Source organism: Nannobrachium achirus (assembly GCF_963921795.1).
Source record: "Nannobrachium achirus genome assembly, chromosome: 2".
Classification (NCBI taxonomy): Eukaryota; Metazoa; Chordata; class Actinopteri; order Myctophiformes; family Myctophidae; genus Nannobrachium; species Nannobrachium achirus.
This window is the reverse complement of record NC_137811.1, coordinates 15,674,186-15,688,100: the sequence shown is the minus strand read 5'-3', so window position 1 is coordinate 15,688,100 and position 13,915 is coordinate 15,674,186. Positions and strand designations below refer to the sequence as shown.

The 13,915-nt window shown below is 42.3% G+C and overlaps 1 protein-coding gene across 1 annotated transcript in view; it reads right to left on the bottom strand.

Annotated features, from left to right (window-relative positions):
* The window catches only part of tars2 (threonyl-tRNA synthetase 2, mitochondrial), a 40,924-nt gene extending 27,601 nt beyond the window's left edge, over nt 1-13,323 (bottom strand). Inside the window, exons 1-5 of the mRNA XM_080750221.1 lie at nt 13,236-13,323; nt 11,509-11,655; nt 9,141-9,239; nt 3,253-3,422; nt 2,348-2,510 (exon numbers count right to left, since the gene is read on the bottom strand). Of these exons, the coding sequence (XP_080606347.1) occupies nt 2,348-2,510; nt 3,253-3,422; nt 9,141-9,239; nt 11,509-11,655; nt 13,236-13,244 (588 nt within the window). The 5' untranslated portion in view covers nt 13,245-13,323. The remainder of the gene's footprint in view (nt 1-2,347; nt 2,511-3,252; nt 3,423-9,140; nt 9,240-11,508; nt 11,656-13,235) is intronic.
* Nucleotides 13,324-13,915: the final 592 nt, after the last annotated feature.

Here is a 13,915-nt window from a genome sequence, read left to right as displayed (position 1 = left end):
TGGTCTAACATTAACCCATTCATAACGGGTACACGTTATTGTGTATCATTATTTTATGCTTTAACTATTGAAAAATAGCAGATATACAAGCTCACAGCGCGGCACTCGGTGCCGCGCTGCAAGCTTGTAGATCTGCTATTTTTGAAAAATCTTGAAAATTTGAATTTGGACCCGATTCTATAAGTGTCTTTTGAATCCTTCTAAGGGTTTTTGAAAAAACGTATGTTTCTATGTCAGCAATATGGCCAGCCATCGTCAAAGAAAAGGTCCTTTTCACTTAACTGGAGCTCAGTTAGTCTGTTCTTGAGAGACTACTATGGTTCTCAAACCTTTTCATGTGAAGGACCCCCAAAATGATATTTATTTGGCCACAGACCCGCATCTCAAAATATTTAGTTCCAGGGACCCCCCAGAAGCAAAATTTGAGTTACAAATGTTCGCTTTGAAAATACATATTCAAAGATTTGCACACATTTTCACGACTTTTTTAAAAATAGCAGATCTACCAGCTCGCAGTGCGGCACTCGGTGCCGCGCTGTGAGCTTGTATATCTGCTATTTTTCACGGGTTAAAGCATTCAATAATTCTAGGCCTAAATGGGTTAACTCTGTTCCGGTCTCTTTATTGTAACCCTCATTTATTCTTTATTACTAACTGACTTACTAACTTATTTATTCAGCGGAGTCGGGCTGAGAGCCTTTTGTTCTGGCCACAGTCATTTCCCCCTCTCTTTTTAAAAGAACAAAAACAGTGTTGTCAAAGGCATCTACGGAAATGTCTCCCAAACTATGGGCCGGGGACCGCTGGCAGGCCATGAGGATATCGCCAGTGGCAAAATTTGCAAAAACACGATAGGATGTTCAGTAATCATGAATGGTGGAAGGCTGGAAGCGTAATAGCTGAGAAAAGGGAATTAAAAAAATATGTTGTATTTTAACTCATACAGTGCCTATCCCGGACTAGTTCGGGATATTCGGGATCAAAAACAATTTTTTATTTGCTATTTTACTTACCCCGAGCTGCTTGGAGCAACGTGGGTGGTCCCGGCTCGCTAGCCGCTAGCCAGCAAGCCATTCTACTCTGTCCGACGATATATTCCATTGAAAATGGTTTAAAATAAAGTTTAGACCCCCCCAATGTTCACCCAATGTTCATTGTAGGCGGCGCGACGTATTCCAGGGTGCCTATCCCGAACTAGTCCGGGATATTTAATGAAATGAATAAAAATGATAAGAGGCCTTCTGAAGCCTGGCCTGATTTTTGTAGCTACTAGCCGAAAGCTAGCAACGTCCCGGCCGGACGTTATTTGCGAACGCAATCGCCAATCTCCGCCTAATCCAATGAAAGACCACATCTTTAAAGGCTTATATCTCTGGATTGTGTCATAGGGAAGCGGCGCGAGGTTTATTTACGGCGAAATCGCCCAAAAATGATCTTTTAGATGACAAAATGGGAATAGCCATTCTGTTAGCATCTTCATTCGGGACATTTCCATGCCGTGCATGAACGTGAGCACGTCAGGTCCTGGAAGGTGAAGTTCTGGAAGCTAAAGCGCTCGCCTATGAGAGATGCGCTGGCATTCTTTGGCCCCTAGAGGGCGCTGGCACTCAATGAGTTAAACAGAAATGACGAAAAGAAGACTGCTTCCTTTCTCAGATTTTGGGAGGTGTAGTTCCAGACAGATCCTTCTCATAAAATTTGAATATTGTGTAAAAGTAAATTTTCTTCTGTAATATAATTATTATTTTTAAACTTTCATATACTTTAGGTTCACTGTGCATGCAGTGAAATATTCAAAAGCTTTTTTTGTTAACATTTTGATTTGTATGGCATGCATCTCAAAATATTAGAATATTCCACACAACCACTCAAAAGAAGGATTTATAATACAGAAATGTCTAACTTCTGAAAGGTTTATGCACTCACTACTTGGTACAGAACACTTTTGAACAAATGTCTTCATCAATGGGACGTGGCATGAAGGTGATCAGCCTGTGGTACTGCTGAGGTGTTATGGAAGCCCAGGTTTGCTTTGATAGAGGCCTTAAGCTCATCTGTGTGGTTGAGTCTGGTGTCACTCATATTCCTATTGACAACACAACACAGATTCTCTGTGGGGTTCAGGTCAGGCCAGTTTGCTGGTCAGTTAAGCCCAGTAATACCATGGTCACTACACCAGTTACTGTAGTTTTGGCTCTGTGGGCAGGTGCAAAGTGCTTCTGGCTAAAGGAAATCATCATCTTCATAAAGCTTGTCAACCTACGGAAGCACAATTAATCGTCATGTAAAATGCCATAATCGTGACAGCCCTGTGTGTGTGTGTGTGTGTGCGTGCGTGCGTGTGTACCTGCTCTGGCCTGCAGAAGATGTGTGCATCGTCCTGACAGAACCTGCGGACGCGCGTAAGGCCACTCAGCGCCCCGGACAGCTCGTTCCTGTGGAGGACCCCGAAGTCTGCCCAGCGGAGAGGAAGCTCCCTCCACGACCTCACTGCCTGCTCAAACATCACACTGCACGCACGCACACACACACACACACACACGCACGCACGCACGCAAACACACACACCAAGAATTAGCAAAAACTCATTTGAATCTAGAGCAGTGCTCTTCAACAGGGGATCCGGGACCTCCAGAGTTACTACAGGGGGTCCCTCCAAATCGTTGAGTGATAGAGACTTTATTTTCTCCTTTTTTATATTAACCACTTGAACCCTAGCGTCCATATTCTGAGAACTTTAGCCAAAAATAGTAGATCTACAAGCTCACAGGCGTTGTGAGCTTGTTGATCATCTATTTTTGGCAAAGAGCTTTGGTGTAGAGGGGAAAAAGAGCAGACTAAGTACAGAGTGAAAGATCAAGTTAATTAAGTATTGACAGTTCAAGTGGTTAAATATCTGAAAATGCAAATTGACATGAATCCAAAATACACTGATGATTGTGCTGTCAAACAATGAAACTATATGGAATCTGGGGGTCCCTGCTTCATCTCTCTCTCTCAACTAAGGGGTCCTTGGCCTGAAAACATTGAATACCCCGATCTAGAGAATGGCAACAGTGTGTGCATGTAAGTGTGAGCGCGCTCGTGCATGTACAGTATGTATGTGTATGTTACGAGATCCAATTTGTTCCAAGAGATTACCCAAGCAACACTGATTGTTGGGTACTGACACACATGTGTGACAGCATGAACATAAGTGTGTGTGTGTGTGTGTGTGTGTGTGTGTGTGTGTGTGTGTGTGTGTGTGTGTACCAGTGAGCAGGACAGTTCATGGGTTTCAGAGCGTAGGTGGTACAGTCCTCGGTTGCCACGGTGAACATGTTGTCACAGTAATGCTCCCAGTGGCCTGAACGCTCCCACAATGCCTTGCTGTACAGGGTCGGGGTCACGACCTCCTGGAAGCCCCGCCTCTTATATTCACTCTAGGGACAAATCAGAAAACATTACATTACAATATTTATATTCTATGTGAGGTATAACTATATTGGTCTCTCTGTTCCTGTCGATGATTTAATGCAATATCACCCATTATTTTATGATACAGTGGGCTCTATTTTGATTGTCTTAAAGGGCCACTTCACCTCTGGGACAACTAGATCTTATTTTATTGTTGTTTGGGACACAATCAACACAATCCTGAGTTATTTTTTGTATTCAATCTGTGTTTTGAGATATTTTAGTATTTCAGCTGTGCTAGTCATGCATTTTGCATCATATGATGCATTTTGCATCACTAGCACAGCTGAAATACTAAAATATCTCAAAACACAGATTGAACAGAAAGAATAACTCAGGATTGTGTTGATTGTGTCCCAAACAACAAGAAAATAAGATCTGGTTGTACCAGAGGTGAAGTGGCCCTTTAAGTACCAGCTCTTGTGCCTTAACTTCAAGGCCTGTTCATATTGTCTCCGACCACCAAACTTTTCGTCAGAAAGGTCCGGTTCAACTACAAGATGAAGTCTCTTGCATCTTCTGAAAAGCATTAACCCAAATTAGAGTTCGGAAAGCTGCACGTCTGAAAGTCGGAACTCTCTGGCGAAACGTTTGGTGGTCTGAAACAGTATGGACAGGCCTTTAAGTTAAGGCATAAGAGCTGGTACTTAACTCTTTGAGTGCCAATCCCGAACTAGTTCGGCTTTATTAGCGTATCGTAGAGTGCCGATCCCGAACAAGTTCGGCTTTTAAAAAAAATTTTTTTTTTTTTTTTTTTTTTTGAAATTTTTTTTTTTGATTTTTTTTTTTTTTTTTTTTGACCCCATCAAATCTGGTGAACATGATTTCAATCGCGATTTTGCATGTTCCACCCCCATACAACCCCATCTAACATACAGGGCAGCCATTTTTGTTTACATTACATGTAAAACATAATGGCGATTATCTCAAGAATGCCTGAACGGATTTCCAATCGGATTTTTTTGTTTGAAAGCTGTGAACAAACTGCACAAATCCACTCCAATGCAATCCAGGATTGCATTGGATTTTTTAGAGCTCATTCTTCTCTGTTTTTTTCCCATGCATGAGGTGTGCAAGGTTTAATCATGGCTAAGTTGACGAAAATAAGGCTTCTAAAATGCTTGGTAGCCAATAGCTAACTTCAAGCTAACTTCATCCTCTTCCTGTACATGCACAAAGGAAAGTGTTCAGGCAAGTCATGGCTCCAGGGCTTGGGCATGCATTACCAGCATATCTCTATTATTCTCTGGTCACTGGGCGCCCTCTAGTGGTGATAGGCTGGCACTCAATGAGTTAAGACAATCAAAATACAGCTCTTGGTCCCTATTCTGAAGTGAACATTGGCTGAAAGAAGCCCATGTGGATATGTTTAGCTGTGCCAGTATTTTGAATTCATTTATTTTCAAATAGTATTTCTATTTTAATAATTTTGTCAGAAAAAAGAAGAAAGCCATGCCTTTGGCCTGGTGGAGACAAAAGAAAATAATGACCAAACAACCATAAAATTAACTCATCCAGAGCCCAGGACATTAACGGATTAGGGGGTCCAGAGTGCCCCCTCCCGGCCCCATTAACGGCCATTGTCTTATTTTGAAGGCCAGAAGTCTAGACCGGAAGTACTTCCGGTCTGACGTCATCGGATCCTGCGACGGAACCGAACATTGTTTACGTGGTGCCATGCTGGATTGCATAGGAGCGTTTATACATGTGTTTTATAAGCGAGCATCTGCCTCCATCTTCGCTTCTAAAGTGTTGTTTTGAGATAATGGACATTAAAGATGAGATCGGCCGTCCACCTCAATGTTATGGGATGACTATTGTGTGCTCGTGGAGCCGTGATGATGACAAATCAGCGCGGATTTCGTCTCCGGAGCGTCGGCCATTGTACTAGGTATTTTTACTCGCCGTTACAGTAATATATTACTTTTCGCGCGACATCACGCATTCGGCACTATACGTACTCTAGTACTTATCGCGTGACATCACGCGAAAGGCACTAGATGAGTTAATACTAAAAAAAGTGAACGGTCAAGTTTAGTTTTAAGTATTGACGGTTCAAGTGGTTAAATATCTGAAAACACAAACTGACATGAATCCAAAATACACTGATGATCGTGCTGTTAAACGATGAAACTATATGGAATCTATGAAAAGGTTATGGGAGTCCTTGCTTCATCTCTCTCTCTCAACTAAGGGGACCTTGGCCTGAAAACGTTGAAGACCCCTGACAAATACAGTACAGCACCCAGACCCAAACCCACACCCACACACGCGTGTAATGGGCTTAAGTGTTTGACTAAACATACACCGGCTGCCTCCATGTTCCATCCATTACAACAATCCTTCCTACTGTAGTGCAGAGATATGAGGATAAGAGATGGACAGATGATAAAGGGGGGGAAACACTTTGTAGGAAATGAAATGAAAGCAATGAGTTTAACATGTTCTGTGTAAACTGAGAGCACACTGCAGTTCATCTGAGGCTGACTGGAGTAAACGGTAGGGCATTCACCAAATATTCAAATATCAAAGTCACTATAGTCTAGTAGCCAGAAAGTGAACCTGGACATTTTGAGTACCCTAAAGTTTTATGTTAGAAATGTTGAGTATGGGTCCCCAGCAGTTAAAAACTGCCGGATGCTAACTTGCATATGTTGGGCAATTTTCATAATTAGCATAATTAGCTTTAATTAGCATAATCACCTATAATAATGAAAAATATGTCAAAAACTGATTGGCCGATTTGAACAATATTGGAGTGGTTTTGGGGGTTATTGAGGATGCTGAATCCATTTCTGACATTTTCTAAATTCAAAATGGCCGTTTTGAACCGGAAATGGCCATATACCAACTTAAATTGGGATGATTTTGATACTTTTTTGTTAATTTTCCAAATGATGAAGTGACTATTTTTGATAGGCTATTGTGGCAGTCATTGTACTAATAATTTGTGTGAATTGTCTATATTTTGCTTTTGAAATGCAGATAATCTATAAGCATATAAATAACCACATTTATAATTTAATTCATAATCAAAATCAACAAAAAAGTATCAAAATCATCCCAATTTAAGTTGGTATATGGCTATTTCTGGTTTAAAACGGCCGTTTTGAATTTAGAAAATGTCAAAAATGGATTCAGCATCCTCAATAACCCCCAAAACCACTCCAATATTGTTCAAATCGTCCAATCAGTTTTTGACATATTTTCCATTATTATAGGTGATTATGCTAATTTAATATAATTATGCTAATTATGAAAATTGCCCAAAATATGCAAGTTAGCATCCGGCAGTTTCTAACTGCTGGGGACCCATACTCAACATTTCTAACATAAAACTTTAGGGTACTCAAAATGTCCGGGTTCACAATGGGGCTCTATGGGCTGGCTACTGGACTACTATTCGACGTTGTTCACCGAAGTCGAATATTCGCTTTATCTTTTATTTTATTTTATTGTTTTCTCTTTAAAATATATATCTTTTATAATGCGTGGCTAGATAGGAAGTCATAACAATGAGTTGTCAATGCCCCTGGTGAATGAATTTGTTAATGCTCTATACCAGGGCTTCTCAAACCTGTTTAGGCCGTGACCCCCAAAATAAATATATTTGAACAGGGGACCCCCACCCTGGGGTGTCATCATTTGTCTCTGTTGCTGTTGGTAGTCATGGCTGCCAGTTCCCACCTGATGTCATGTGGTAGTTCAGACTCATCCAGACCGTGCTGAGTGACTGCTAGCTTGCATAACGTCTTCAGGCTGGGATTCAAGTCTAGGATGTACAGGCCAACAGAAGTGAGGATGTCCTCTTTGTATCTGCCATGGAGGATGATAGTATCTCCCACCATGCAACAGCACATCCCTTCCATCCTATAGGGGTCTTTGCCCTTGGGCTCAACCTGCTTCCAGAAAAAGGTCTCTGGACTGAATTTCCACAGATCATTGAAGAGCTGGGTCCCGTTCCAGCCACCAAATACGTACAGCTCTCCACTGTAGGCAAAGGCTGCATGAAAATTACGTTCACCTGGGATAAGGCGTCCAGAAGGCTTGCTCAGCCAGCAGTTGGTCTCTGTGTCAAACACTCTGATGGTGTTGTAGTAGCCGCCCCCAAAGCCTCCAAATACAAACATCTTTGTCCCGATGATGGTGGCAGAGTGACCGTATGAAGCAGGTTGTGGAGTTCCACTGGTGTTAATTAAAGACCATACCATAATGGTGGTGTCCAACTTGTAGATGTCATTAGTATATTCAATCATCTCTGTGTTTCCTCCATACACATACATGACCTTCTCCAGGACACAGGCTGAGTGATGGCACCTTGCTCCTGGAATAGTCCCAGAAACATTGGGTTTGAACCAGCTGTGGGTGTCAACATCAAAGGCATAAAGCGCAATGCAGTAAGGATCGCCTCCCCAGATGTAGACAATTTATTCTACGACCACAGCTGTGTGGCCAAAGCGCCCGGAAGGAACCTCAATGGGACTTTGTACTCTTCCATTTGTCACTGGGGGCAACTTCCTCCAACGCAAAGACACTGTGTTGAAGATGTGGACTTCAATCTGATCAGGGTTGTCCAGGTAGTTGTCGTATCCTCCAAATGAGTACAGCTTGTATCTGACTACCACAGCAGAAGGGTAGGAATCCTTAGGTCCTCCTTTCAGATGTATCGTCCAGTGAATCATTTCACACATCAGCACCACTGCGAATCAGTTCCACTAATTTACAATAGAGGTTGTCAGAAGGTAGTTCAATATGTTCCCAGAAGTTGCTGAATGGTGTTGTGCTTGAAAATACAATAACGGCAATTAAAAGGACAATTACATCTGATGTAATAATAACGATGTCGCGTGATGACATCATTATGTGACATAGCTAATGACCTTAAATGAATGGCCATTTGAGCTAAATCTATAATCAGAATGTTGTCAAAGTTGAATGTTGCGTTAATCGCAATCATTTGAGTGACAATTAAAAGTTGTGTAAAATGTCATAATCGTGACAGCCCTAACTTCGTCATATAATATTGTTTGGATAGAATAGACGATCTACAAGCTAATCTATAAAGACATTGGGATTCAATATGGTTCATGTTGTTAAAAATTGTATCCTAAAAAATAAAATACTACAAACTTTCTGAGAGACAGACATAAAAAGAGAGGGGGAGACAGATGGAATGAAGACTGACGTGATGTGTATTCGTTGATAGTGTGTGTGTGTGTGTGTGTGTGTGTGTGTGTGTGTGTGTGTGTGTGTGTGTGTGTGTGTGTGTGCAGGGACATGCAGAGAGGCAGGGGCTGACATTTCTAAAAGGGCCTTTTGGTGAAAATATCGAAAATAACAGACCTCCAAGCTCACAACGCGTCGCAGCGCGATGTGTTGTGAGCTTGGAGGTCGGCCATTTTCGATGCTTGGCTTCTACACAGAGAGGGCAATTCTTTCAACATAAGATGCTGCATTCAAGTTCAGGAGAGATTGGACAAGAACATTCTCTAGAATGCTGCCTTCAGGTATGGCATGGAAAGTGGGGCATTTGCATTTCTTTCACCATAGTAAAAACTACATTCATGGTCTGGAGAGGGCACTTTTTTACAGACGGATAAAAGGGCAGGGGCTCAAGCCCCCTTTCATGTCTATGTGTGCACGTGTGTGTGTGTGTGTGTGTGTGTGTGTGTGTGTGTGTGTACCTTCATCAGGTCAGTCAGTGTGTTGTAAATGTGAGCTCCTTTGGGCAGAAAGAAGCAGCTTCCAGGACTGACGTCATTGAAGAAGAACAGATCTTGGTCCTGTAAACACAACACAACAGTTACAATTATTTAACATGCATGAAATATAATATAAAAAATACAGGGTTCCCTGTATTTACCACATTATTTTACCCTATTTCCAGGCCTATAGCAATCATCTTTTTCAGATCTATTCTTTTCATCACGTATATATTAGGCCGAGCTCACACGGCTTGTGCAGCTCAGAACTACCTTTGAAAAAAAAAAAAAAATCATTACAAGCTTGGAAAACTTTCTAACTTTTTATTTCCAGTAACTTCAGGAAACGTTACATTTCCAGGAGATTTCATGACCCTGGGAACCTTGTAAATAAAAACTAGTCAGTGGTATTCCGTGGCCTACTGGCAGTGTGTGCATACAAGGTTTGTCGCCCATCGGTCCAGCATTTTGTGAGGTTAGCACCACACACACACACACACACACACACACACACACACACACACACACACACACACACACACACACACACCCACAAAATTACACATAGTCTACTATCTTTGTGGGGACATTCCATTCATTTTTAACCCTAACCCCAACCCTAACCCTTAACCCCTAAACACCTTGTGGGGACGTATTAATTTGTCCCCACTTGTTTTTTTCCTCCGATTGTACTATCTTTGTGGGGACATGAGGTCCCCACAAAGTAGCAATTCCCTGTCCCACACACACACACACACACACACACACACACACACACACACACACACACACACACACACACACACACACACACACACACACACACACACACACACACACACACACACACACACACACACACACACACACACACACACACACACACACACACACACACACAGGGCTACAGCAGTGGTTCTCAACCACTGTGCCTATAGGGACCTTTGGTGTGCCCCTGAGAAGGGTCAAGTGTGCCCCTTGAAACTGCTTGAAAGCCAGTATTGTATTTATCATTTTAAAAATGATTTAAACTAGTGAAAACAGCCGATCTACAAGCACACAACGCCTCGCACTTGTAGATCAGCTGTTTTCACTACTGTTGTGCGACAGCCTTGTATGATGAAGCAGGGCTTTACTTTGCAAAGAATCATACACATTTGAAACTTGGAGATACAAGGTTTCTTCCCGACAGTGATGATATTTACACCCCCGTATTATGTTGGCGTGCCCATGGATTCTTGGGACATGAAAAGTGTGCCCATGCAGAAAAAAGGTTGAGAAACACTGGGCTACAGTATAGCTACTTGCCGAGCCACGCCATGAAAAAAAAGATGAAATATAGAGATTCAAGGTTCCAGCTCGACAGCTACGAGATCTACTACAATGTTTCTCAACCTGTGGGTCGGGACCCCCAGTTGGGTCCCCAAATGATTTTGGGGGGGCCCCCAGATGATTAGCTTAATGTGAAACATTGTTATCGGCTATTTTTACAATAGAACCGTGTTATACAAAAGGCAATGCCTCGACTCTTAGTGCTCGTCAGGGTGGGGGAGTCCCTACCTGTACTTTTTAATACCTCTAAAATGACTGATTAACCCATTTAGGCCTAACCTATAGTTAGGCCTAAATCAGAATTTAGCCAACAAAAACAAATATGTTGCAACATACTGTACATGTAAGCCCCTCCCATACAATAAAATGTGTACCCGGTCTGAATGGGTTAAACATTGGCCAAATTGTCAAACATTAGAGCCAGAAATTGTGAAATTGCGTTGCGAGGAGTTGTGAGCATGTAGATCGGCTATTTTCACAATTTCTTGGTGCTCGTAGGGTGGCGGGGTCCCTGGTTAACTCATCTAATGCTTATGACTAGTTTGACGAGTTATATTTATGTGTCAACTCTGCTTATGACAAGTAAAAAAAAATTGTTTTTTTGAAAAAATATTTTTGGACCCCATTAAATCTAGTAAACATGATTTCAATCGCGATTTTGCATGTTCCACCCCCATACAACCCCATCTTTCATACAGGCAGCCATCTTTGCTTACATAACATGTAAAACATAATGGCTATTATTATCTCAAGAATGCCTGAACGGATTTCCAATCGGATTTTTTTGTTTGAAAGCTGTGAACAAACTGCACAAACATGGTGCATGATCTGTGCATGGGCGTGCATGATCTGTGCACTATAAATTACATGGAAGTCTATGGAGACTTCTGGCGGGGAAATCCCAAAGGCGGCATATTTAAATGGCAGTAGATGAGTTAATATAGGATTATTTTGGGGGTCCCGGCCTGAAAAGGTTGAGAAGCACTGATCTTCTACAACATCATCGTGACATAATCACCGTGCCGATGCGCCTGTGGTCTCTCCTCCTCGCCTCCTCCTTCTGCTCCTCCCACTCCCTCCACTCCCGCTCTCCTGGAAACGCCACGCCCAGCAAGCGCATCACACCCGACGTCTGCGGCTGATTGGATAAGGTCACCGGGGACACCTGGATGGGACATGATCGGTGGTTTATTACAGTGTAATCGTCGTTGTCTATGTCCAAACCTTCCTTTTATTGTTATCATTTTAAAAACGATTTAACACATTCCCGTCTTTTAAGAATACCTTCGTAGTTCGTACTCATAGTGCACGGATCATGCACACCCATGCCTAGATCATGCACCACGTGTGTCCACATTGCTCACAGCTTTCAAACAAAAAAATCAGAATGGAAATCCGTTCAGGCATTCATGAGATAGCAGCCATTATGTTTTCCTAAAATGTAAACAAAGATGGCTGCCATGTTTGAAAGATGGGGTTGCTATGGGGGTTAAACATGCAATTTCGCGATTGCTATCATGCCTAATACATTTTTTTTTTTTCAAAAACGGGAAATTCTCTGGACTATCGGGCCTGGCAGGTAGAGACATTAAAATATTCTCGGGACTATCGGGCCTAGCAGGGAATGAGTTAAAATAGCACACTTGTAGACCGGCTATTTTCACTACTTTTGTGCAACAGTCTTGTATGATGAAGTAGGGCTTTATTTTGAATAATGACAATATGCCAGGGGTATTCAACAAAATTGTCCAGGGGGCCACATTGACAGAAACCCAAGGGGCCGGGGGCCGCACTAACGTCCCCCCCCCCCCCCCCCCCCCACCCCCAGCTATTAATCTAATGAACACTTGAAACAACGGGCACGACCACATTTTCACTACTACACTTTCACAAACAACCACATTTTCATCTAACTACATTGCAAAGCAGAATACCTTTCAAGTAGAATACTTTTCATGTTAATGTGCTTAATTTTTGTTCAACAAGTTGACAACTGTTACTGTACACATGCTTTCTTGTTTAAAACCTAGTGCTAACTACATCACACTAGTGATGGCCAACCTGGCTTCGATGCTAGATGTCGACCTTATTGCAGTGCACAGCACACACAATTGCCTTCTTTGAAGCTTTAACGATGCTCAACGAGGATCAGGTGGGTCGCAGACACACACACACACACACACTCCACTCTGCTGCAGTGCTCAGACTGGAGTCTCTTCACTTGAATATGATGGAATATGATTAGGGATTACTGTGATTATGGTAAGATGAAGCTCACGTTTCATATCGCGCAAACCATACCTATAACGTTCATTCGTCTAAAAAAAAAAAAAAACGATTTTGGATATATATATTTTTTTTCAAAATCTTTTTTTTTTTTTTTTTTTTTTTCAAAATTACTCCAGGGGCCACAAGGAAGGTCCCCGCGGGCCGCATTTGGCCCGCGGGCCGCCAGTTGAATACCCATGCAATATGCCAATAATTCTTACTATCTATCCGATATACAAGTTATGTAATCGGCATCAGGAAGGAGAAAATAGTGTTGTTACATCTCTCAGTGGTTTGAGAGTTTAGCCCACAGACAGACACGCGTCGCTGACGTCATATTGATGGCTTCAGTCTGGCCCAAATATGGAGCGACGGTGGACAAGAGATTATGAATTCACAAAAAAGTGAAAAATAACACAACAAAATGTATATTCGGGATGTACGTCAGTAATTACACACACACACACACACACGTACCTGTAACATTTTGAAGAACTTGATGAGGCCTGTGTGAGGAATAAGAGGTCCATTGCACACTCCTACGCTGTCTCCACATCTGGACACACACACACACACACACACACACACACACACACACACACACACACACACACACACACACACACACACACACACACACACACACACACACACACACACACACACACACACACACACACACACACACACAGTAAGCATGACATGGCTTAGACGTGGTGAACACAGTGGCCCTCATTTATCAAAGTGGTGTAGACCCCCCCCCCAAAAAAAGACGTTAAGGCGAGATCACCGCAATTGTCAGCATTTATCATTCCATTCGTTGTTACGCCGCTTGGTCGTGTTCCGGTTGTTCAGGTCATAACATTGGGGCGTTTCAAGTTCTTTAAATTATGGTCGGTTTCAGCCGTGAGATTTATCAAAGGACAGACCAAACGTACGCTAGGATTGGCTGTATATGATCGCTTTATACACCTCACCTGAAGTCGAAATCTGGGGTAAAAACTAAGCCGGTTTGTACACTCCATTGATAAATGAGGGCCACTATGTCTTGAGATGAACAGCAGCATTTAGGTGTATTTCCAAGCAATGCGTGCGCACGTGCGTGCACGTGAGTGAGTGAGTGAGTGAGTGAGTAATAAAACTACGTTGGGATGTCA